The 22,667-nt window shown below is 41.8% G+C and overlaps 3 protein-coding genes across 5 annotated transcripts in view; 1 reads left to right on the forward strand and 2 right to left on the reverse strand.

The window, feature by feature from the left end:
* The window catches only part of fam161a (FAM161 centrosomal protein A), a 9,067-nt gene extending 3,109 nt beyond the window's left edge, over positions 1–5,958 (reverse strand). Inside the window, exons 1-5 of the mRNA XM_005944010.3 lie at positions 5,199–5,958; positions 3,283–3,551; positions 1,622–2,851; positions 1,216–1,383; positions 916–1,015 (exon numbers count right to left, since the gene is read on the reverse strand). Of these exons, the coding sequence (XP_005944072.1) occupies positions 916–1,015; positions 1,216–1,383; positions 1,622–2,851; positions 3,283–3,551; positions 5,199–5,354 (1,923 nt within the window). The 5' untranslated portion in view covers positions 5,355–5,958. The remainder of the gene's footprint in view (positions 1–915; positions 1,016–1,215; positions 1,384–1,621; positions 2,852–3,282; positions 3,552–5,198) is intronic.
* Positions 5,959–6,065: 107 nt separating this feature from the next.
* Positions 6,066–10,990, reverse strand: cct4 (chaperonin containing TCP1, subunit 4 (delta)). Its single transcript, XM_005944009.3, has 13 exons — positions 10,684–10,990; positions 9,930–9,982; positions 9,759–9,848; positions 9,500–9,608; positions 8,900–9,164; positions 8,670–8,802; positions 8,263–8,402; positions 8,058–8,154; positions 7,717–7,827; positions 7,456–7,586; positions 6,827–7,061; positions 6,391–6,504; positions 6,066–6,232 (listed from the first exon to the last, which is right to left on the reverse strand). Exons 1-13 carry the CDS (start codon positions 10,799–10,801, stop codon positions 6,218–6,220), a joined length of 1,611 nt encoding a protein of 536 aa, XP_005944071.1. The 5' UTR covers positions 10,802–10,990; the 3' UTR covers positions 6,066–6,217.
* pus10 (pseudouridine synthase 10) lies at positions 9,843–20,713 on the forward strand. Of its 3 annotated transcripts, none has more exons than XM_005944005.3 (17): positions 9,843–10,016; positions 13,846–13,973; positions 14,231–14,518; positions 14,600–14,686; positions 15,843–15,877; positions 15,966–16,145; positions 16,426–16,471; positions 16,772–16,836; positions 16,926–17,008; positions 17,104–17,229; positions 17,506–17,562; positions 17,650–17,726; positions 18,738–18,793; positions 18,909–19,026; positions 19,121–19,263; positions 19,436–19,535; positions 19,681–20,713. In XM_005944005.3, the coding sequence occupies exons 1-17, from the start codon at positions 10,001–10,003 to the stop codon at positions 19,717–19,719; spliced, it is 1,644 nt and encodes a 547-aa protein (XP_005944067.1). In that variant the 5' UTR covers positions 9,843–10,000; the 3' UTR covers positions 19,720–20,713. The 3 variants fall into 3 exon arrangements, with proteins under 3 accessions (XP_005944067.1, XP_005944068.1, XP_005944069.1); XM_005944006.3 differs by having other exon boundaries at positions 19,121–19,318; positions 19,681–19,821; XM_005944007.2 differs by lacking the exon at positions 9,843–10,016 and adding an exon at positions 11,034–11,302 and having other exon boundaries at positions 19,681–20,712.
* The last annotated feature ends 1,954 nt before the right edge of the window (positions 20,714–22,667 follow it).

Here is a 22,667-nt window from a genome sequence, read left to right on the forward strand (position 1 = left end):
ATCAGGCCCTTGTAGAGCAAAATTGAGTATTTTGGTCTAAATAACCCAAAATGTGATGTCCACATATGTGGACGCCAGGTCCAGGAGGTTAAACAGCTTATTCATCATCCTATTCCATCACCATATTTTCATGATCATACATTTTTTGTTCATATGATTATTGATTATTACCGAGTTATGAAATATTATAATTTTATTATAGTCATAAAAATGATGACTGCCATTAATTTTTATTACTTCTTTTATTACTTCCTAACTCATAAATCGTGGACATAATTCACTGATTTGACATAAAGTACCAAAACCAGCAAACAGAGGGGGAGAGAGAGAGAAAGTATCATAGTGATTGTCATAGTGTGATATTATTTTGTTGTTGGATACAATGTTTGTGTGTGATTATCAGTAGAATGAAGGAGTGAGGAGAATAGAGGGAGGGAGAGAGAGAGCGAGAGGACACACGGATTGTACAAGAGTGTGATAAGATAAGATAAGATAAGATAAGATAAGATAAGATAAGATAAGATAAGATAAGATAAGATAAGATAAGATAAGATAAGATAAAGACTTCATTTATTCAAAGGGAAATTCTTTTGTGAAGTTAGCTGGAAAAACAATAGTTATATTTCACCAAAAAGTTGAAATGCATTTAATGGATGCTTTGTGTGCTTTCCAGCAAGAAAAGATTTCTGCTAACATTTTACACATGAATATTTACTGCTTGGCTTCTTTGTAATTGTTGTTTCATCAAATTTAAAGCTATTTCGTTCTAATTTCCCTCACATTTTTAAATCTTTAGAGGCACATATATATCGTCATGATAAAACCCAAATGGTGTAGTAAAAGATGAAAGACAGCAGGTTTGTCATGCAGGTGATGATGTGATATGATGTGGCTATGTAGTGGTTACACAATCACCTGTGCAACTTGCTCCAACAACAGTGGCCTTCCCTTCACTCTCTCCTGCATTTCTTTGATCTCCTGCTTGTATTCCTTCCTGCGCTGAAGATCCTGTTTCCTATAAACATAAGAGTGCAGTGGATCATCTTTCTCATTAAAGAACATGGAAAAAGAAAAAAAGTGCATTTCCTTACTTTAAGACAAATATAAAACTCAACTTGAATGTACTGCATGACCATAGGAACTTGCAACCAAGCGTTTCTTGCAAAAACCTGCTCAGCAAAGCTTAGAGTGAAAGTAGCGCTGTTTTCAGCATACCTGAACTCTTTGAGCTTGTTTGGATGGGTCTGTGAAAGAGCTAGGTGGGGGTCATTGGCCTGGGCACGTTTCAGAACTAGCCCCTGCAGCCTCTTCTCCCTTTGCATCTGCCTTTCCCTCCACCGCTCCTCCTCCTCCTCAGCCTTCTTCCTCTGCTGCAGCACCTTCCTATTCAGGTAGAAAATTTGGTCATGGATGTAGGAATGTTTACAGGTAGTGCAGGTAATTAAGCTTATGGGTGCAAAAACAAGCTATATAAGTGTATTTGGTTATAAGGGTTGCAGGGGAAGCTGGGAGGAGGCCTTCTTTTTAATCACGGAAGACAGCTGGTGAGGACTTTGTCTAAATGGGACAATTCACTGTCTCTACTAAAATGATGGAAGCTTTTGGTGCCCTAAGGTGGTACCTCACGGCCTCATGGCGCTTTTTTGTGGCATCTGTGACTTTGGCAGGGAGGACCTCCAGGCTACCTGAGAGGGATGAACAGAGGCTTGAGTTTGGCGTCCGGGTTGGCCCAGGGCTGATGTATGGCCAGCGCAGTGTTCGAGGGCTACTCTGCTCCTTCTCGATATCAGTCAGGATCCGTTCCCGGTGTGAGGAAATCTGTGATGTCCTCAGCTCAAATGGTTCACACGCAGTCGCAGGCTTTATCTCTTTTCGTTTCTCCAGATGCTTCTGGAAGCGCCTATAACTGGCATTGAAATCTGGTACCTCTTTGTTTATCTGCGGCCTGTGTGAAAAGCCATCATCCCCCACGACTCCAGCTTTGACATCTTTGCGATTCTTCCGTTCACTGAGCCGTCGTTTGAGCATGCTCGGAGGCATGGAAGCATTGTGAAGCATCTCCTCAGCCCTCATCTGTATCTTGATAGACCGATACAGCTGCTCCTCTTTCATCTGCTCCCCTGATGCTGCTATGTAGACAGACTTTGGCACAGGCTTGGCCTTGAAGGGTTTCACTTTCTCCTGATCAGATGGTTGCAGGTGACGTAGTTGTCTCTGCTCCTTCTTCAGCCGCTCCCGCTCCAGGAAGCTGAATGGCTTCTGTATGGTCCGGAGATGCTGCTCTTCTCGCTCTCGCATGGCTCGCCGTCGTTCCTCGTTGCGCTCTTGTAGCTCATCATAAAGTGGGAGGTGAATGTGTGCAGGTACGGGGCTGGCACGGAACTTCCTCTGACACTCTGTCAGTTCTTCCAGTTGCCGTCGCAGCTCTATGTTTTCCAGTTCAATCTCTGAGCGTGTCTTTATGCCTCGCTTTCGCTGCTCAGCCTCACGTAGTGTCATCTGGAAAGGTTTTGGGACGGTTACTCTATCTTTCCGGTGCTCCCGCTCTCTATCTTTATTCCTCTGTTTCTTGTGCCCTGTTCTCTTTTGTGGTTTATTTTGGTCACTTGTTAGACTGCGCAGCGAAGCAGAGGACAGGTGGGCATGATAGGGGGACAGCTTAAAGTCCTTCCACATATTCTTGATGTGCTCTTTGGGGGAAAACAGTATGCCTTTTTCAACATTGTTGCTGGCAGTTTGATCTTCATCTGAGGAGTCTGAATGCCCAGAGACCCATCTGAGTTCAACAGCAGAGTGAGACTTCCTCAAATGACAGTGTGAAGCTGTAGCAGTAGCATGAACCCACGGCAGTCTAAAAAAAAAAAAATAGAAGAAGAAAAAACAAACTTGAACAAAAGTCATCAATAATAATACCAATTATTCAATTTATTAGTTTTGTTTAAGAAAATGCTGTGAAAAATGTCAATCACAATTTCTCAAAGCTTATTTTGTCCAGTCAGCAGCCCAGAATCTAAACAAATAAATTCCAACTATATAAAAGCCTGATAAAATTCTTAAAATTGTCAAAAGTGTCAATATAACTGTTTTATTGTTGGATACAAAAGTTGTGTGCTTTTCTCTAATCAGAAAAGGACTATGGTCACAGGTTCACATTTGCATAGCTTCACTATATGTTTTGTGGGGTTTTTGTCTGTTTAGTGTTGTTCCAAAAATCCTTTACATACAGAAAGACAATGAACACGTGTTTAGTTCCTTACATAATATTGAACAAAATCCACCCACCTCTGCCTTCCATCCATCACTGTCATATCTAATGGCTCCATGGACTTGAGCTGCAGCTTTTGGCGATACATGCTCTCCAGCTCTGCCATGGTGTGCAGGTGGGCCTTCTTCAGTTCCTCCAGCTTGCTGTAGTACTCCTCATTGGAGAAGAAGATTTGACTGAGGTCGAGGCGATCTCCTGCTGCTCTATAATTGTTTATCATGAAAGGGCCTCCTGTCCCAGCGTAGTCCTCATCACAGTAATCAGAGCCTGAGTCCTCATACTCCATCTGAAATAGTCACAACAATCTCATACTGCAATCAGCAGCCATTTTATATCTAAATATAATAAGTGACCAAAATACACTGCACTTATACACTGCCCGGCGACAGACTGGTGACCTGTCCAGGGTGTACCACGCCTCTCGCCCTATGGCAACATGGATAGGCTCCAGCCTCCCTGCAACCTTGCATAGGTGGAGGAAGATGGATGGATATGCTGTTCCAGTGTTGGATGCTTATGTTAAATATGATCAAAGTTAATAATGAGTCATAATAACAATAAAGAGGTCAGGTAATGTACAAGTAACCTCTGTGAGCCACATGAGATGTTTCCATTCTCGTTTTGTTTTTGGCTCTGTGTGTCAGTGATAGGGGATATCCTTATCTCACCAACACTTTTACTGTGGGTTCAGATGCTTCTTCCAGCTGCTGTTTATCTCTTCAATTTGCAAACGGCAGCAAATCATGAGAAGGTTTGCTGGCTTATTAGGGAGAGGAGCTAAAACAGCTTGTTTCAGACAGAGGATGGACTGAGGGGCTGTATCAAGTCCCAGTATAAGATGAATAGGTAATATCTGAGTGTGAATCATGCAAAGCTATTCTAGAAGAGTCCAAGAGGCAAAATACAGAGGTGGAAATGACCAGAATAGGTCATCATTAGATAACTTTTTGAACAATATATGTTTGGATTCAGTATATTAAATGTTGCATGGAATAAATATACGAATTGTGAAGCTGTCACGTTCATCCATTTCATGTTCCTACATCTTCAAACATAATGGCTTAACCACCACTCATTGAGCACTCCTCCAGGACTAAGCCTATTATGCTGTCACAGCAGCGACACTGACCATATGTTGAGGCACGACAGGCAGACACACAATTTACATCAGGTGTCTGCCTTCACAACTTTTTACTAAATTATCAAGATCCTTGATAGAAGAACAGCAGAAGATGAGTGATTTTAGGATTATACACTAAATGTGACATCTGATAATGTGGCTGAGATGGAAGTCCACAAATAGTATGCTAAACAAATTAAACAGATCAAATCCCTTCCACCACACAGGCTGACCTTAAACTGTCAACGGCCTGTTGGAACCAGATCAGAAACAGTGTGTGGCTTACTTCACAAAGTAAAGTCTGGATAATAATGGAGAAAAAAAACTTGAAATACAAATAGCCGATTCTACTCTGTTCAGACAGACAGTTTAAACTTAATATTTAAAATACAATGTCTCAAATTGTAATATGTCAAAGATCCCAGTAACAATAAATGTAAAGGTCTGTATAGAATGACCGGGGGTCTATCTATGTTAAATTACTATTACTAAATTATTATTATTAAAAATAAATTTTAACAATTGTCGGAACAATAAATTACTTTTTTTTGCAGGATTAAAGTATTTACAGTGACTTAGTCTGCAATTTTTTCTCCAGCATGTAAGTAATGCACTTTCTGTGTGGATTTTCCTCCACCATTGAGGAAAAGGAAACATCTAAATTAACTAACTGTAAATTAACCAGAAAGCTACGGTTCATGTCAGTAAAAGGGGGCTGGCAGGCTGATTATTAGGGGATTTTTAAACAAAAGGCAGGTGTTGTAATTGATAATCGGAATCTGTACACAACAATTAAAACTCAGTAAAAATTACCTCTTTCTCGTAATCCCGGTTGTCGACGTGACCTGTAACCATGCACGGCAGGACTCTCTCGCGTTCATACGAAGCTAACGGCGCTTTGGTGTGCGGGTCTACCGGCGTTTTCAAACATGAAGTAACCAAAACGTTTTTCCGGTGAGCATTTGCCATGTTTTTGTAAATGCTGCTTTTTATTTATTTATTTTTTAAGTTGCGTCACAAAACCACTTGTAGTAAGAGTACTCAGTCGAGATAACAAGCTCGCTCTCTATCCACATCCAGGTAGCAAGTGAAGTCCTTAGCAACAGAGAAGCTTGGTTGGGAGGGAAGTGACGGAGAGTGGCAGGAAACGAAAAGCCTTGGGCTCCATACAAATTAAAAGCACCAGAATTTGTGAAACGAATAGTTGAACAAAAAAATAATGTTGCAATTGCCTTAATGTATTGATTAATACTATGACATAAGTTATGGATGTGGAAAAATTAATCCTCCAGAAGTACCCTTACTCACAAAATTGCAGTACCCCAAAATAAATTTTAAGTCTAAAGATATGGTTAAATCTTAAGTACTTTGCATCTGTGATGCAGATTACTTATACAAATTAGCTAGAACAATGCATGATTATTTTTGAGACTTATATGTTCTTGTCTGCTTTGCGTGATGGATATTTAAAAATAATGCCTTTTATTTGATTCAGTGGTGAAATTTAGCAGTTATTGTTATTCTTAACTGTAATCTTCAGTGTGCAAGTTTGCTACTTAGACATATGACAGGTATCTTGCATGCTCTGATTATACAGATTAACAGAAACAAGACAAAAGGCCAAGATGTAAAGGTTCAACTTGCTTTAAAAGATATAATCACACAGACAGGGAATGAATGTCAACAAAAAAAAAAAAACAAGTTGTTTTTTTTATTTTATTAAATTATGCAACGTAACAACTACAGTGGAAATCTGAACAGAATGGTGTTAACAGAGTCCTCTGATCCCTTGCAGTGTGAGCAGGCTTGGTGACAAAACTCAATGGACAGACCTATCGGGTGTTCACCTGCAACAAGAAAACACATTTCCACTGGTTTGAACTGTAATCTAATAAACTCAGATTTTGCAAAAAGCCAAAGGTAGTATACAAGAAATTATCTTAAAATAATTTCACTTTAAATGTTAAAAAAAAAAAAAAAAAAAAAAAAAAAGATAAAGTCTTACCACATCATCAATCTTCAGGATGCTACGGACCGTCTCAGTAGCCAGTGTCAGTGCACTGATGGAGACCAGTAAAGGCTGCACCACCAGCTCCTCAAGGATGTTGGAGATCCCTCCCTGTTGCACATATAACGAATTGTTTGGTGTGTAAATTAAATGTTCTTAGAGTAAAATTAAGTGTCTTTTGTGTCTAACTGTTCACATTTCAAAATTCATTTTAGACTGACATTCAACAGGAAAAAGAAAATGAATGCACTAAAAAACAAAACAAAAACCCCACAAAAAACAAACAAACAAGACAATAGTTTTATTGGAGAGCAACTAGAGAACATTTTTATTGGATAAGTAGCTTAAATATCTACTTCTGTTAGCAGTACCTTCTCCACAAAGTCAGGCTATGCTAACTTTAAAAAATAAATTAATAAATTAAAAGATCAACCTTGCGAACGTTGATGCCAGCCATCTTGTCTCCCTGTGCGTGTCTGTTACGGAGCTCCGTCACAGTGGAGATGGGGTTCAGGCCAGCATTCTCGGCAAGCGTCGATGGGATCACCTCCAGGGCATCAGCGTATGCCCGCACACAATAGGCCTCCATGCCAGCCAGTGTGCGTGAGTACTCTGCCAGACGCACAGCCAGCTCAATCTCTGGAGCACCACCTCCAGCAATGAGAGCCCTGAGAGACAGAGAAGGCAAAAATGCAAAAGCCATTGGATCTGATCCTATTACTGAGAGAAATTAGGATCAAAATAAAATAATAACAACCAAAAATACATTTTCAAAAAAAGAATACATCTGTTTGAATGCTCTCCATCAAAGTTGCTGAAGCAACCCATTGCGAAAATAATGGCGAGCTTTCCTAAATACTGTTCCTCTGTTTGTTACGCTCCTGCAGGATGAGTCAGTGCTAAAGCGCCTTTGTCAGAGGGCAATCGTACCTGTAACTGTATCTAAAGGTGTTCTTGAACAGTCCAACTTTGCCATGTGAGCCAGCATGGAGGGGTATGTTTTCAGGTTCGTTAAGAATTTTTTTAACAATGAAATTTACTCTTCAGAAATAACTGACTGACCTCTTCTTGACCAGGCAGCGGATGACACACAGAGCATCATGGATGGAGCGCTCTGCCTCCTCAATCACAAGCTTGTTGGAGCCGCGCACCACAATGCTCACCGTCTTCCCAGGGCTCGTGCAGCCTGTGATCTGCAAAAAGTGGCAAGCGAGGCACAGAGTTGTTTCAGCTCATTTTTTCCTCAGCTGCAAGTGAGACATTCTGTGTCCTTTAACTCAAAAAAAATCAACTGAGTTTCTCTGAGCAAAGACTCAACTGTACCTTGACTAGTTTGCCGGACCCATCCAGATTGACTTCCTCTGCTAGCTCTGCAGTGCCAAGCATCTCTGGAGTGAAGTGGTCGATGTGGGCGATGGGCTTGGTGCCAATAGTCTAAAGAAGGGGTGGGGGCTTCAGTTAAATGGTGTGCAATGCTAAACACAGTTGTCAAAACTAAATACTTGCTCACAAGTTAAAAGTGTACAAATCTTGTTAACTGATGATTAGTTTCCTATAAAATTTTAAAAAGTATAAAGTGCTGCCAAATGTGATGTAGATCTATATATGTCCATTAAATACTGTGTGAAAAACAGAGAAGCCGTGGTTCATTTGACAATACTAACCTTGCAAATGAACTCGATATCCTCTCTCTCAATCTCCTTCACCACCATGATCTTCATTTTGTTGAGGAAGTGCAGGGCGAGGTCACTAAGAGCATCTCTGTTACATGACAGTTAGTTGTTAGTGTGACAGATGTTTCGTGTATCAGAAGAAGACTGAAATGCAAAGCAGAGTGTGTTTTTCTCGTGTCCTTCGCTCCCTGCATACCTGAGGATGGATTTCTGGATGAGCAGCACGTTGCAGCCAGCCTTCTTAATCTGTTTTACCAAGTTGAGGATGTAAGCACGCTCCTCCCGCAACACGCGGTCCATTTGGGCGTAGTCTGACACCACGATCTGGTTGTCCATCTACATGCCCCACAAAAACCCAACAGAAGGTCAGAAAAAGAAGGCTTTTCCTGAAGGAATACATAATGGTTCACAAGAACAGCACTGACAGTGTTTTATATCTACTGAAAACAATGTCTTCTCTTCTGTATGACTGGAAAAGGAGCAACGATAGCAGTTGAAGCAGTCAAAACTGTAGCAGCAGTTCACTGTTACAATCTGAAGCTGAGCATAAAAAATAAGGCAGAAAGGGTTTTCTTGTCAGCAGATATTCATCAAGCGACTCACATCAGTCTTGGGAGGGGACAGACAGAACTGAATAAGGCCAATTTTGGCCTTTTCCACTCGGGTCACACCAGTGTTGGCAACTCTCTGGGTCAGCACAAGGCCGTCTACCAGCTCACAGTCATCAATGGTGCCTCTAAACACACAACACACACGTGATTAAGCCTAGCAAAAATCAGAAGAAAGTGCTTAAATAAGAGTAGAAAAACAAACAAACAAACAAAAACACTCACCCAAGCTTCTTGATGATTTTGATGTCCTGTAGGTCGACACCAGTGGCTGTGGCTGGGTCAATGACTCGCATAACAGCATCCACACTCATGGGTGCCAGCAGGTTTGAATACTGTGACACCACCTTGGAGCACAGTGACGTGGTGGCACTGTTGAGCAGCGTCTCACGGTCACTCAGCTGCACTGGCTGGCTCATGCCCGTTAGCACCTCCACGCCCTTATCGACTGCCTTTTGGAACGACTCCGAAATGATGGTGGGGTGGATACCTGGCAGGTGAGACAAGTAATTAAACGGGCTCAATTGTGCTCAATTAAAGGTTCATGTTGTTATTCTTCAACTTTTCCAGATACACAGCTCAAAACGATCCTTATTTATCTTGTATTGGGCTTTAGCGCCATCTTAAGTTCATCTGCTGTGCAAAATAAGCCTTGCAAAGTAAAGGGAGTCAACATGTCCAGTGCGTGAATTCAAAATGCGCATAAAAACAAACTACAAGATACAAAAAAGACAGAAAGAATTCTACTATTACTCTTAAAAAAAGAGAAAAAAAATTAAGCTGTAGCATCACTTTTTCAATTTTTCAATCCCCTAAAGCACTCACCTTTCTGCAGCAGCTTGGAGCAGGCATCCAGCAGCGCTCCAGCTATCACCACCACAGAGGTGGTGCCATCACCAGCCTCAATGTCTTGGGCTTTGGACAGTTCCACCAGCTGAAACACATTTGGTTCAGGCCATATGAGTTAATCGCCGAATTAACAACAGTGTTTGGTGTTTAACGAAGCTTAAAATTATACTTAGAAAGGGAGCACTCATAGGTCCGTTTTAGTTGCAAAGCTTCTGTGCAGGCTGCTGTAACATACCATTTTAGCAGCAGGGTGGAGCACCTGCATCTGCTTCAGGATGGTGGCCCCATCATTGGTAATGGTTACATCACCCTTCTCATCCTGGATCTGAAACCAAAAACAACAGCCATCGCTTAGATACAGGTGTGATGAGGGGCCTGGGTAAAGCCATCAAATCTGTTCACTGACCATCTTGTCCATGCCTTTGGGGCCCAGGCTTGTTCTGATGGCATCTGCAACAGCTAACAAACAACAAAGGGATGGATGAGAACACAGGTAATAACCAAGTCAAGCAAATTCCACTCATCTTGTCTTGCATTTTAAAAAACAGAAGTGAGGACTAATATTCAAGCTTCTTCTTGGTAAGCACAGCATATTCATGTTTATGAACTAATGAAAACATTTCAGTATCAATATCATTGATATAGCAGGAACCTCTATGTTGTACATTACCTATTAAAATCAAAGGGATCTTACTGAAAACTACAAACATGCGTAATCTAGTTCAGCTGACAGCTCAGCAGCATTACAACCCAACAATGAAGAGATTGTGCTGAATCATTAGCATCCTGTAGCTAGTGCTCTTTTTTTGTTTTTTAATTAAACCCTCAAATTATTATATTATTATTATTCATGTATTATTTTGCTTCTTTTAACTAATCTGGAAAAAGTAATATAAGCACCCATAATGGTTTATTCAACATTAGATAAAGATGTTGGATTCTTGTAAACTATTAACTGACCATTATCTGTTATGGCCGCTGTATTGTATTTATATAGCAAAGAAACGCCGTCAACTATAATGAATGAGATTTGGACTAGGCGGAAGGTACCGTCTATAGGACCAGGAATAACGGTGCCCAGCAAACAAGCAGAGCAGGTTGCTGTACAAACTCTGAATCCCATATTAGCTGCTTGATTAACTATGATTATATCAAAATACCTTTGGCAGCAGAAATGTTACTATAGCGAATCTGCGCCGGTTTGTCGCGGTCCACATACGCCCCTCCTTTGTTTTTGCCTCCGTTGGAAAGCTTCGGTGCTGCCATCGCTTCAGGCATCTTGACTTTATAATCGATGGGAAATGTTAAGGGGAGTCTTCAGAGTCAGACTAGTGAACTCCGGCGCTGAAACACCACAGTTCGGCTTCGGATGGACTCAGATTAAGGAGCCGATACCAGCACCCTAGTTAGAAGCTTCCAGATCGCCGGGTGCTGCAGCAGAAGGAAGGACCCGGCTGTCAAATTACCCGGCGCTTGGAGATGACGTTTGCAGACAGTAAAGATTGAGTATAGAGAACCCCGAAGTTATTGATTAGGGTTTACTGTAATTTATTAAAACAACATTTTTATCCCTGTGATATCAATAGCATTTGCTATCACCTATGAACTTAAGTTTAGCCCTCGTCTTGTTGCGAGAGGCAAAATTTTATCCTGAAGCTTCTCCTCTTTTGATTAGTTTTGTCTGGAAGGGCTCAGACTACAGGAAAGGGACCCTCTATTGACGAACGTGCCTTACGAATAACTGATCATCACTGTTCATAAAAAACACTGTTCTGTCAGGTAAGTTTAATTCTGCTGTCACCCATAAGAGATTGTGTAGATTGTCTGTAGATTATTAAAACTTGTTAGCTAGCTTAGAGTATCAGAAAATTGAAGTGAGCCGTGCTGGAGCTGCAGTTGTTGGATTGCACAGGCGTGTTTAAGATGATTAGCTGCAACAGTCGTTTTTTTTGTTTTTTGTTTTTTTACACAATCTCAGTCTTCCGATGGCACAAAATTCTTATAATTAATAGTTTATGGTTATTTTAAGATGTAAAACTTTTTACTGTTGATTTAGATTTTTTGTTTTGTTGTTTGTTATGTGTAGACATAGCACTGGTTCACCCGTTGAGTTGGGAATATTTAATAGATCCGTGTTAAGTAGCTTAGCAAATAAACATTGTGTGAACATGGTTAGGTTCAAAGGCTGGACTAAAAATGCGAGAAAAAGCAGCCACTGCCCAAAGAAACACCTAGAAAGCCTTTCAGAAAATAACTGAATAACTATTTTTCGAGGTCATTTTAAAAATTACAAGACGTTCTTGCGCCTTGGGTACAAAATATACAGATATTTAGGAGTGGCTCAAGAGTTTTGGGCAGCACGTTAGAAAGCTAGGATCAGTGCACTCTGGGAAGATGTTAACGCTTCCTTAAACATATTTGCTGGGGGATCTGGTGAGATGGAAACTGCTGGTTTGAGTATCTGTTCAGACGCTCACACGTGCTCTCTCTGAGATTTGGGAGGGGGGGGCCTTTAATGTGTCTTTTTTCTTTTTTTTCTTCTTTTTTTTAACACTATCTCTGACAGAAATACATATAACAAACAGGAACATGACTGCACAAATATTTGGAGCACTAGGTCTGAGAACAGCTGTGTAATGGCTCTCTACAGGCTGAACAACAGTCACAGATCTGCACTGTAAGCGCTGTTGATGCAGTGACAGACAGCTGTTCTCCCACTTCCTGGAGCAAAAGCTGTGTTGCCTTTTTGTGTGTCAAAATATGCCAGACAAAATACTTCTCTAAAACAAAATGTGAAAATGTCCAAATGGTGAGAAAAAAAACTCATAGTACTTACAGTAAAAGTAAAATTAATCAGTTTATTATCTAACTGGAAACTGTGTGTTTTAACCATAACCAGGAGTTTCGATGTTCTCCCCTTGTTTGCGTGGCTTCTCTCCGGGTACTCCAGCTTTTTCCCACAGTCCACAGACATCCAGCTGTAGGTGTGAATGTGGGGTGTTAATGGCTGTCTGTGTCTCTGTTAAACCTGCATCAGGCTGGTGACCTGTCCAGAGTGTACCAGCCTCTCGCCCTATGGTAGCTCAGATGGCTCCAGCCTGGATGGATGGTGTTTTAACCACAGTTAGATATATGCATGCTTATTAAATAAGATTATTTTCATGTGGTTTTTCATGCAGTTTTTTCTGTCTGTCTGTCTTTCTTTCTTTTTTTTTAAATACACCTTATAATAAATATCTTGACACATGCTCAATCATCCAGGTGAGTAAATCCCAAAAGTTGATTCTGTTCATCTGGACGTAACGTTTTCAGTGGGAGAAACAGAAGAACATCATATCAAGAAGACCCTGAGTAAATGTGGTTATCCCAGCTGGACATTTGTCAAAGCTGCGATGGCACCCAAAGAAAGCTGCAGCTGATCCAGGAGAGAAGGACAACTGTTGCCTAAGCAAAAACCCTTAGTGATCCCTTATGTGTCAGGGCGTATTGGAACGGCCCAAATTTCCCCTTGTGGAACAATTAAAGGATTATTCTATTCTAACAGCTGAGATGCATTTTTTTCTCAGCACTGCATCTCTGTGGCTTTTAAACCCCAAATCACACAACGCCAAAAATTGGTCCACCCCAAGGATCGTGTCCCCCGACACAAACAGAGTAACATAGTGTACGCTGTTAAGTGCCAGGAGGATTCCTGTGATTTATACATCGGGGAAACCAAACAACCTCTGGCTAAGGGGATGGCACAACACAGAAAAGCCACCTCGTCAGGCCAGGACTCTGCAGTCTATTTACACCTACAGGCCAGTGGACACTCTGGATGTACACAGGGAGGAACGCTGGTTTGAGCGCGGAGTCAAGGAGGCCATTTACGTGAAAAGGGAAAGACCATCTCTGAATAGAGGAGGGGGAATAAGGGTACATCTGTCACCATCTTACAATGCTGTGATTGCAGCCATTCCCCAACTCTCTGTGATGGTACTCATGGTCTTTGATCAATGGTTATGACAGTTTGCATAAATAATGATCAAGGAACTGAGCTCCCAGCCCATTGTTCATGCAGTTTTCAGTCATTGTGCAAATGCACTGTTTATAAGGTTGGGAAACCTGCAGTCAGCTGAGACTGCAGAAGTCACTTGGATGAGTAATGAAATATTTCTGCCACTCAAAACGCTGCGTCCAGGTGAACACAATCAACTTTTTGGGACTTGTAATAAATAACACACAGTATTTACAAAAGGCCCAGTTAACATCTGCAACATTTTAAGACAGAATAGCCATTTATCATGCCGAAATGTTCATGGTTCTCCTTTTGCACTCTGCAGTCATGCTGCCCCTGAAGGAGAAGGATAAACCAATCATCCAGAAGTTGCTGTCAGCTGGCTGCTGCGCTCGCTGTGTCCTCAGATTCTGCTGCGTGAGTGTGCAGGCGGCCTACCGGAAGCAACCAGAGGTGAGGCTCATGCTGCAGACGCCGCTTTTATACCTGCTATATTCTTTAATCGTCATCTTGTTTAGAAATTATTTGTTGGTTTGTTTGTATCGTGGCTTATGCAGAGAGTTACAAGGAAGAAAAGATTGTGAATACTTATCTTCTTGTTTGGGGAATGTATGCTCTTGTTGTCGTATTCTACAGATTTCGTCAGTTGCATTAGTAAATATGTCAAAATACATGAAAGTTCTAATTGCATTTTCTTCGACCTGACACAGGAAACACTTAAAGAACTTCAAATTTTCATCAATGATACAGAAAATGATAAATGTCAAGATTCAGTAGCTCTAGACTCCAGAGATGATTACAAGTCCAAAGATGCTGCAGAATCAGAAACATCTGAAGACCCTCCCAATAAAAGAGCAAAACTGGAGACCAGTATAACTGATGTTCAGTCAGAAGAAGAGGCAGCCGCTGTGGACAAATCAAAGGATGGGGACTCACGTGTATGTGTGGTGTGTTTGGGAATCCTGCAGGGACTATGTGGTACAACCCAGGCGATAAAGGTGTGTGCGCTCGACAGTATTCACTGTTTCCGTTTACACTGCCGTCAGTGTTAAACTGCTGTTTCTGGTGTGTGTTCACAGATAGCAGAGGCAGTGAAGGCTGGAAACTACGAGTTTGACACACTGGTGCTGTCTGTGTCTCTGCCCGCTCAGCTCTGTGTCCGCGAGGTCAGTATGGTCGTGTGTGTGTGTATGAACCATGCTTACATATTTTGTGAGGACCAAAAATTGGAATGGTACTATAGTTGTGGGGACCAAAAGTCAATTATGAGGATAAAATGCTCGTCCCCACGAGTTTGAAGACATTTTTTTAGACTTAAAATGTGGTTTTAGTGTCAGGGTTACAATTAGGTTATGGTTAGAGTTAGGCTGAGGGTTAGGTGTAGTAGTAATAATAATAATGATGATAACACATTTTATTTAAATGCACCGTTCAAGACACCCAAAGACACTTAACAGTAGAGTAAAAACACATAATAGAACAAAGAACAATAAGAAGTTCACAGTGAATAAGCAAACTTGAACAGAGAATCAATGTTTCTTATATCCGGGGTAGAGAGTTCCACAGGCTGGGACCAGAGCAGATGAAGGCTCTGCTTCCCATGGTGCTGAGGCGGAAAGAAGGCACAGCAAGTGCAGAGGAAGATCAAAGTGAGTGGGCAAAAGAGGTAGTGCTTAATAGGTCAGAAAGGTAAGCAATGTTATGAAGGGCCTTGAAGGTGAACAGAAGAAGCTTGAATACTATTTGGAACGTCACAGGGAGCCAGTGACGTTCCTGAAGGACAGGAGCGCTGGTAGGAGGGGTTCTGGTAATAATGCAGGCAGCAGTTTTAAACCAGTTGAAGCTTCTGGAGGGATTTTGGAGGGAGACCATTGTAGAGATAATTACAACAGTCAGTGCAGGAGGTAACAAGACTATGAACAAGGATTGATAGAAAAGGGTTAATTTTGCATAGATGGAAATAGGCAGAATGGGTGAGATCATTGATGTGTGATTGACGTAGGAGACGAGGTGAAGAAATGTGACAGTGTTGACTTCCCAGCACAAGTTAATTTGAAACAAACATTACTTGAGGCATTTTTGATGTCAACATTCTAACCTTTGTGGGGTTTTTTCTGTGTCCTTTGAGTTTTGGGTAATTGAGATGGATGTCTTGGTACTCGCAACATCGTCCATTTGGTACTTCACAGTTTTTCACATTATAAGTTCATTTCCAGGCATTCATATATATCTGTAATATTTTCACTGGATGTTCATTTGTATTTATTGCTTATGTAAAATATCTGCGCACTGTTTATGACAATTTCTTTTAAAATACTGCAGCACTCCTGTTGGCTCTACGTGAAGAAGGAAGTGAGGTAAAGTATTTGTCACCTACGTTTTGAACATCAGTCGATGTACAGTCAAGAGTCACAAGGAATCAGATGTTTAATTTAATATTTTCAGAGAAAAGGGCTTAGTGCTCGACAAGGACGATGTCATCCAGGTCAAGGAGGCCTTCAAGTGGATCATGCAGGGCATGGTTACCAAGGAGCTGGGGGGCATTGCTGTGGTTACCAAGGTCAGCCCGTTTGAGGTCAGCGTGGAGTTCACTCATCCAGAGACAGACGCTGACTGCCACTTCCTGTGAGTCCTGAACTCTTCAAGATCACATGAAATTTCTGAAACAGCTCTTGGTGAAGAACATGAAGTTGGAGGGGAAAGGAAATATTTCTGAATTGCTAACATAAAAAATGACCAGTAATAATTAAGACATATCCATTTAATTTAGAAAAATCCATTAGAAGGATTCACAAATTCCCTGAATTTCAAAAGCTAAACTGATTTTAGATTCAAACAGGAACAAGATGTGCTCTGAGTTTTGAAATGTAAAAGATTTATGGGTTAAACAATGTCCTTTTTACAGAGCTGCAACATGTCCTGACTGCTTCAAGCCCACCAAGAACAAACAGGTGAGGAAGCAGAGTTTATCCTTCAAAATAATCAGGACGACTAGTTTGTCCTTATAATTTAATTGAAAGTTCAGTAATAATGTATACTTTATTGATCCCTGTGGGGAAATTCCTCTCTGCATTTAACCCATTCACTCAGTGAAGCAGTGCACAGCAGCGTGTAGGGACGGTACTTTGCTCGGGGGTACCTCAGGGTAGCCGTTTAGTGGATTCGAACCCCCGACCTTCCGATCACGGGGCCGCCACTCTACCTACTGAGCTATCCCTGCCCCTGTGTGAATCTGTATCTTCTCTCTGCAGTCTGTGTTTACTCGGATGGCGGTGGTCAAAGCTCTGGAAAAAATACCCGATGCCAAATTTTTGAAGTAAGGATCCCCTTCATCTTTAACGAGTAAGAAGCTCTATGGAATGATTTTGAAATGACATCTTTTATTCCTTCATTTCCTTTCTCCAGGCACTACCCCTGTCCTCCAACGCAGCCTACCAGCAGTTGCAGCCCTCAGGTCCAGTGTCTGCACGTGTCTGTGTTTGTGGCAGGTGACGTAGGACATTAAGAACATCTGTTTGAAATGTTGTTGTCTAAAACTGACAGCATAATAAATAGCATAATGATGTCTCCTCGTGATGTTTAGGGAGATACAACAAGTTCTGCCGCAGCCTGCCTCAAACTCCCTGGGTGATCGATGGAGAGAGGAGGATGGAGTCTTCAGTGGAGGAGTTGATTGCGGCGCCTATCCTCTCTGCCTTCAGAGCGGATGGTGAGACCACAATCACAGCTTAAATGAAGACAAGCACAGTTTTTGGGGGTGTTTTGGTTTAGTTTGGGAGCAGGTTCGTTTTAAACGTGAGCCAGCTTGACTTTTAAAACCAGAGATTTTGCGACACTTTTTCAGTGAGCAGATTTTAAAGTATGTAATAACTACTGTACATTTATTCATGTTTATTTATATTATTACTGGGTTGTTGTTTTTTTCAGCACATGACACGTGACTTGCCGTAGAATAAAATCTTTATCTCTGTTTTCGGGGTTGCAGGTTTTAATTTCTCTTCATCTGGCAGAGAGGATGTGGATGTCAGGACTCTTGGGAATGGTAGGATTTTTGAAACTTTAAGATTTTGTCAGTTGTGAAGATTGAAGAACTGTTTATTTTATCGGGTTCATTGGTTCGATTTGGCAGGACGTCCATTTGCGATGGAGCTGCTGAATCCTCACAAATCCAGATTCAGCAAAGAGCAGATGAAGCAGCTCCAGGAGGTACAGATGTGTCCTTTCACTCCGTCCATTATTCTGCAGTCACTTAGTTGCTGAACAGAAGGTCTCAGCAGCAATATAAGATTTTCCTTATTAAGCCTGTTTTACATTATGAGAAATGTTGCAGTGACTGAAAATATTTGAATTCAATCCCTGGGAATCTCTTCTCCCTTAATTATTTTAATTTGTAATATTTTACTTCAGCCAAGAACATCTTAAAACAGTTATTTTCTTTCGTTGTTTAGCATTTTGTTAAACTGATTTAGTCCCTGCATTTGATTTGAAATATGTTAAAGTTGTATATAAGTAGGAACTGACTTTATTGCATAGTACTTTTTTCTTTAGAGCATAAACTGTAATAAAAGATGGACATGGACACCTTAACATCAGGTATTGGTTTTGGCATTTTGAAGAGTTGACATTAACTCTGTGGAGGTTGCCATGTTAGGATTTGGAGCAAGAAGTGAGCTTATTTGGATTAGCGTTGTTGCTAGCAAACTTGATTATTGCTTGCTCATGTGACCCTTTAATTAGCACAATGTAATAGGAAAAATATGGAACTTAAGGTACCAAAACAGAAGTGCAAACCTGTTGGACAGGCTGTACCAGACAGCAAAAACCTAGCAGAGGGGGTCAGTTCAATCAATCAATCAGTGGTGGTAAGACCTATCAGATCAGTTATAGCTACCGGTGTTTACCACACCTGTCAATCTTAGCCACCACACAACTATAGAAATCAATAATAAATTCAGATGGATTAGATATTAAAGGCATTTGGAATCCATACATTCCATCCATACACAAGGTTGTAAAGGGAAAATGTGTTTTTTGCACCACAGTGTAAATTTTAGCATTTTAACGTGAGAGTTTGTAAATTTGCAGTTTTGGGCAATTGGCAGATCCTTTTTTCCAGCCTCCTAAAAAATGCTTGTTTCAAAGTTAAGCTGACAGAAATGTGCGTTCACTGATGCAAAGACTTTAGGCCTGCTGAAATTATTTTTGTTTTGTTCTTAGACCATTAACCAGTCGTCAGACAAAATCAAAGTGAGAGACCTGCAGATTGTTACCAGGTGAGAAAATCCGAAAATGACTCCTTCTTGGGAAAACTGCATTTGTACAGCGACATCTCCAACATATGTGAAAGACTAAGAAAGTAGTCCATGTTTGCTGTGTGTTAAATTGCAGAGAGGCTATGAGTCGCATGAAGGAGGGAGAGGAGGAGAAGACCAAGTCGTATACAGCTCTCGTGTGGACCCAGAAACCCATCCAGAGAGAAGACATCTCTTTTATTGATGACATCAAGGTCTAGTTGGTCTAATTCATAAGCTGTTGAAATTGGAGTGTTTTAACACTCAAACATCAAGAATCAGCAGTGTGACTGTTGTGTGTCTCATCAGGATCTGACTCTGGACCAGAAGACCCCTTTGAGGGTTCTGCATCGACGGGCGCTGGCTGTCCGACAGCGAGCCATCCACAGCATGAGCACTCGCTTCCTGGACTCTCATCATTTCTACCTACGATTGAAGACGCAGGCCGGGACGTATCCTCACTTTAAATGGCACATCTGTGCGATGATGAATTATAACATTGCACCGGTCAGTCTGTTGTTAATTGAAAGAACACCGAAACGATAAGCTAATAGAATATTTTACCCTGAATTTTATCTGAAACCTGCAGTGAGACAAAAAAGCTCCTTAATGCTCCGCCAACAGTTACATCAAAGAGTTTGTCCACGGAGACTTCGGCCGAACGAATCCCAACCTGTGCCAGCTGCTGAAGACTGACACAGACATCCTGGAACTGGATGTGGAGGTGGGAGAAAGTCACATCTGTAAAACAAATAATAAACAAAGCAACCATATTGAATATCATACAGAATATAACTGTCACTGTCTTTTCTGGAAATGTTATATGTCCCTAAATTCCTACTTGTTGAATATGATGTTTCCCTTCTCAGTCTGTGGATGTGGACTGGCCTCCCCCTGTGCCAGAGTGAAAGCTGCACTGCCACGCAGACGCTGCTCTTGTCCTGTTTCTGAGAGGATTCGGCTTGGACTGCACTGGTTCCATCTGCTGCTGGATTCCTGTTAGACCACAGTGCTGAACTGTCAGCAAACGGGTTCTGACAGTTGTGGTGAAGCCATGACGGTGCTTGGAGGAGAGGAAAACACAGTTCTCTCGGTTGGCTAGTCTGCTTTGTCTGGATTTATTTTTCATCTTCACATCATCGACTGTGAATCTTGAGTCTGAAGTAATTTAATAAATAATAGTGCCCTTGTTCTGTTTTGAGTTTTTTCAGGGCCAAGTGGACAAAGTAGTTTGTATGTAAAGATGAAAAACACGCTCCTTCCATTTTTGTGTACATACTGGTACTTATTTGCTTTCAATTAAAGTGTATCAAAAACTATCATTTGTTCCTTTGAAGCAGAATGTCAAATAAGACAGGCTAATGTGTAAAATGTAGTTATAAAACCTAAAAAAGCTCTTAAAACCTAAAACATTTTATTAAATTGTATTCCATTTTTTCTGTATTGATTTTGTTTTCTTTATTCTTTTTAAGCAGACTTACCAAATTAGTAGTGGATTAAAAATCAGATAAGGGTAGTATGACAGATGTATATTTTTAGTTGGAGTGGCTGATGGAGAGTTCGTTTGGATGCAGATGTGATGCTGGTGATCAGTCTGCATCACTTCCTAAATGTTGCTAAAACAAACAAAGGCAGCAGAATTTAAAACATACTTTTAAAGAGTTTGATCTTAAAGAAGAGGTCAGAGGTCCAAATAATGTTACAATTAGAATCTCCATCTCCTATGTTGTCAGTGCATGCTATGGCAGTAAGAAACATCATTTTAAATTGCTCTGTGTAGCATTATTAGGACTTTGACCTTGAAGGAGAGGTCAGACTACAGGACCAGCAAACCCTCCCCCGCATCCTCTGATGTCTCCTTCCTCAACGAGCTCAACAACTTTTATGCTCGTTTTGAGCGAGGGAACCCCACAACCACAACCAGCAGAGACCACCAACCTCTGACTCTCTCCCCCACCGATGTAGGAGCGGTGCTGAGCAGGATCAATGTCCACAAGGCTGCAGGCCCTGATGGCATCCCCGGGCGTGTTCTCAGAGCGTGTTCTGGGGAGCTTGCAGGAGTGCTGACAGACATATTCAACCTGTCCTTGGCCCACGCTGTGGTACCGGCCTGCTTCAAATCCACCTCCATCGTCCCGATACCCAAAAACTCCAACCCATCTAGCCTCAATGACTACCGCCCAGTAGCACTCACCCCCATCATCACTAAGTGCTTAGAGCAGCTGGTCCTAGCACACTTCAAATCCTGTCTCCCCCCACCCTGGACCCCCACCAATTCGCATACCGCCAGAACAGGAGCACAGAGGATGCAGTCTCCATCGCACTGCACTCTGTCCTCTCACACCTGGACAACAACAACACCTACGCCAGAATGCTGTTTATAGACTTCAGTTCAGCGTTCAATACAATCCACCCCTCACAACTCATCAGGAAACTGACAGACCTGGGCATCAGTTCCCTCATCTGCAAATGGTTACTGGACTTCCTGACCAACCGCCCCCAACATGTCCGGCTGGATAACCGCTGCTCATCTACCATCACAATGAACACCGGTGTACCACAAGGCTGTGTGATGAGCCCTTTCCTCTACTCCCTCTTCACCCACGACTGCAGACCTGCTGATGGTTCCAACACCATCATTAAGTTTGCAGATGACACCACGGTGATTGGCCTCATCAGTGACAACGATGAGGCCGCCTACAGGGAGGAGGTGGATCGTCTGGCTGAGTGGTGCGACACAAACAACCTGCTGCTTAACACCGAGAAGACCAAGGAGCTCATCGTGGACTACAGGAGGAATGCTGACCCACATCCACCCATCCACATTAAGGGGACGGCTGTGGAGCGTGTGAGCAGCTTCAAGTTCCTGGGAGTCCACATCTCCGAGGATCTCACTGGACGACCAACTGCTCCAAGCTGGTCAAGAAGGCTCACCAGCGCCTCTTCTTCTTGAGGACTCTGAGGAAGAACCACCTGTCCTCAGACATCCTGGTGAACTTCTATCGTTGCACCATCGAGAGCATCCTGACCAACTGTATAACAGTCTGGTACGGGAACTGCTCTGCCTCGGACCGGAAGGCGTTGCAGAGGGTCGTGAAAACTGCCCAGCGCATCGCCGGAGCACCACTTCCTGCCATAAAAGACATCTACAGGAAGCGGTGTCTGAAAAGGGCTGGGAAAATCATCAAAGACCCCAGTCACCCATCACATGGACTCTTCACCCTCCTGCCCTCTGGGAGGCGCTACAGGAGCCTCCGGACTAAGACCACCAGGTACCGGAACAGCTTCTTCCCCACAGCTGTCAGACTCCTGAACTCTGCCTCCTGACATCTGACCCACGTTAACACATGGACTGAACATACACACACCCACAATGGACAACTGTACCCTCAAACACACAATAATAACATGGACTGAACCACCACTCACAACCACTAGCACTTTATATAGCCTCTTAACTGCACTACTGCATAGTTCTGTGTAAATAATCATACGATAATTTTTAATTCTACAAGTGTTTACAACTTGCATAGTTCACATTTCTGTATAGTTTTTCATATTTATATCATAGCTTGTACTCACTACAGCCTGTACATACTTATAGTTATAGACATATTCATAACATACTTCATACCGTGTACATTATAACATACCATAATAGACCCATTTCTGTAATATACTTACATATCTATATCATTGCTAATATATATTGTAATATATCTATATCATTGCTAATATATATTGTAATATATCTATATCATGGCTAAAACACTTCTGGATGGATGCAAACTGCATTTCGTTGCCTGTACCTGTGACATGTGCAATGACAATAAAGTTGAATTCTATTCTATTCTAT

Source organism: Haplochromis burtoni, unplaced genomic scaffold (genome assembly GCF_018398535.1).
Source record: "Haplochromis burtoni strain Fernald_Lab_line unplaced genomic scaffold, NCSU_Asbu1 Contig_389, whole genome shotgun sequence".
Lineage (NCBI taxonomy): Eukaryota > Metazoa > Chordata > Actinopteri > Cichliformes > Cichlidae > Haplochromis > Haplochromis burtoni.

Coding starts and splice junctions, on each gene's coding strand:
- pus10 (XM_005944005.3), top strand. Junction 14,519..14,599: donor GTACAACCCAGGCGATAAAG/GTGTGTGCGCTC, acceptor GTGTGTTCACAG/ATAGCAGAGGCAGTGAAGGC. Junction 14,687..15,842: donor CTCAGCTCTGTGTCCGCGAG/GTCAGTATGGTC, acceptor AAAATACTGCAG/CACTCCTGTTGGCTCTACGT.
- cct4 (XM_005944009.3), bottom strand. CDS start 10,801: ATGCCTGAAGCGATGGCAGCACCGAAGCTTTCCAACGGAGGCAAAAAC. Junction 8,403..8,669: donor TGTCCCCTCCCAAGACTGAT/GTGAGTCGCTTG, acceptor TGGGGCATGTAG/ATGGACAACCAGATCGTGGT. Junction 7,062..7,455: donor CGCTGCCTGGTCAAGAAGAG/GTCAGTCAGTTA, acceptor TCTGTCTCTCAG/GGCTCTCATTGCTGGAGGTG.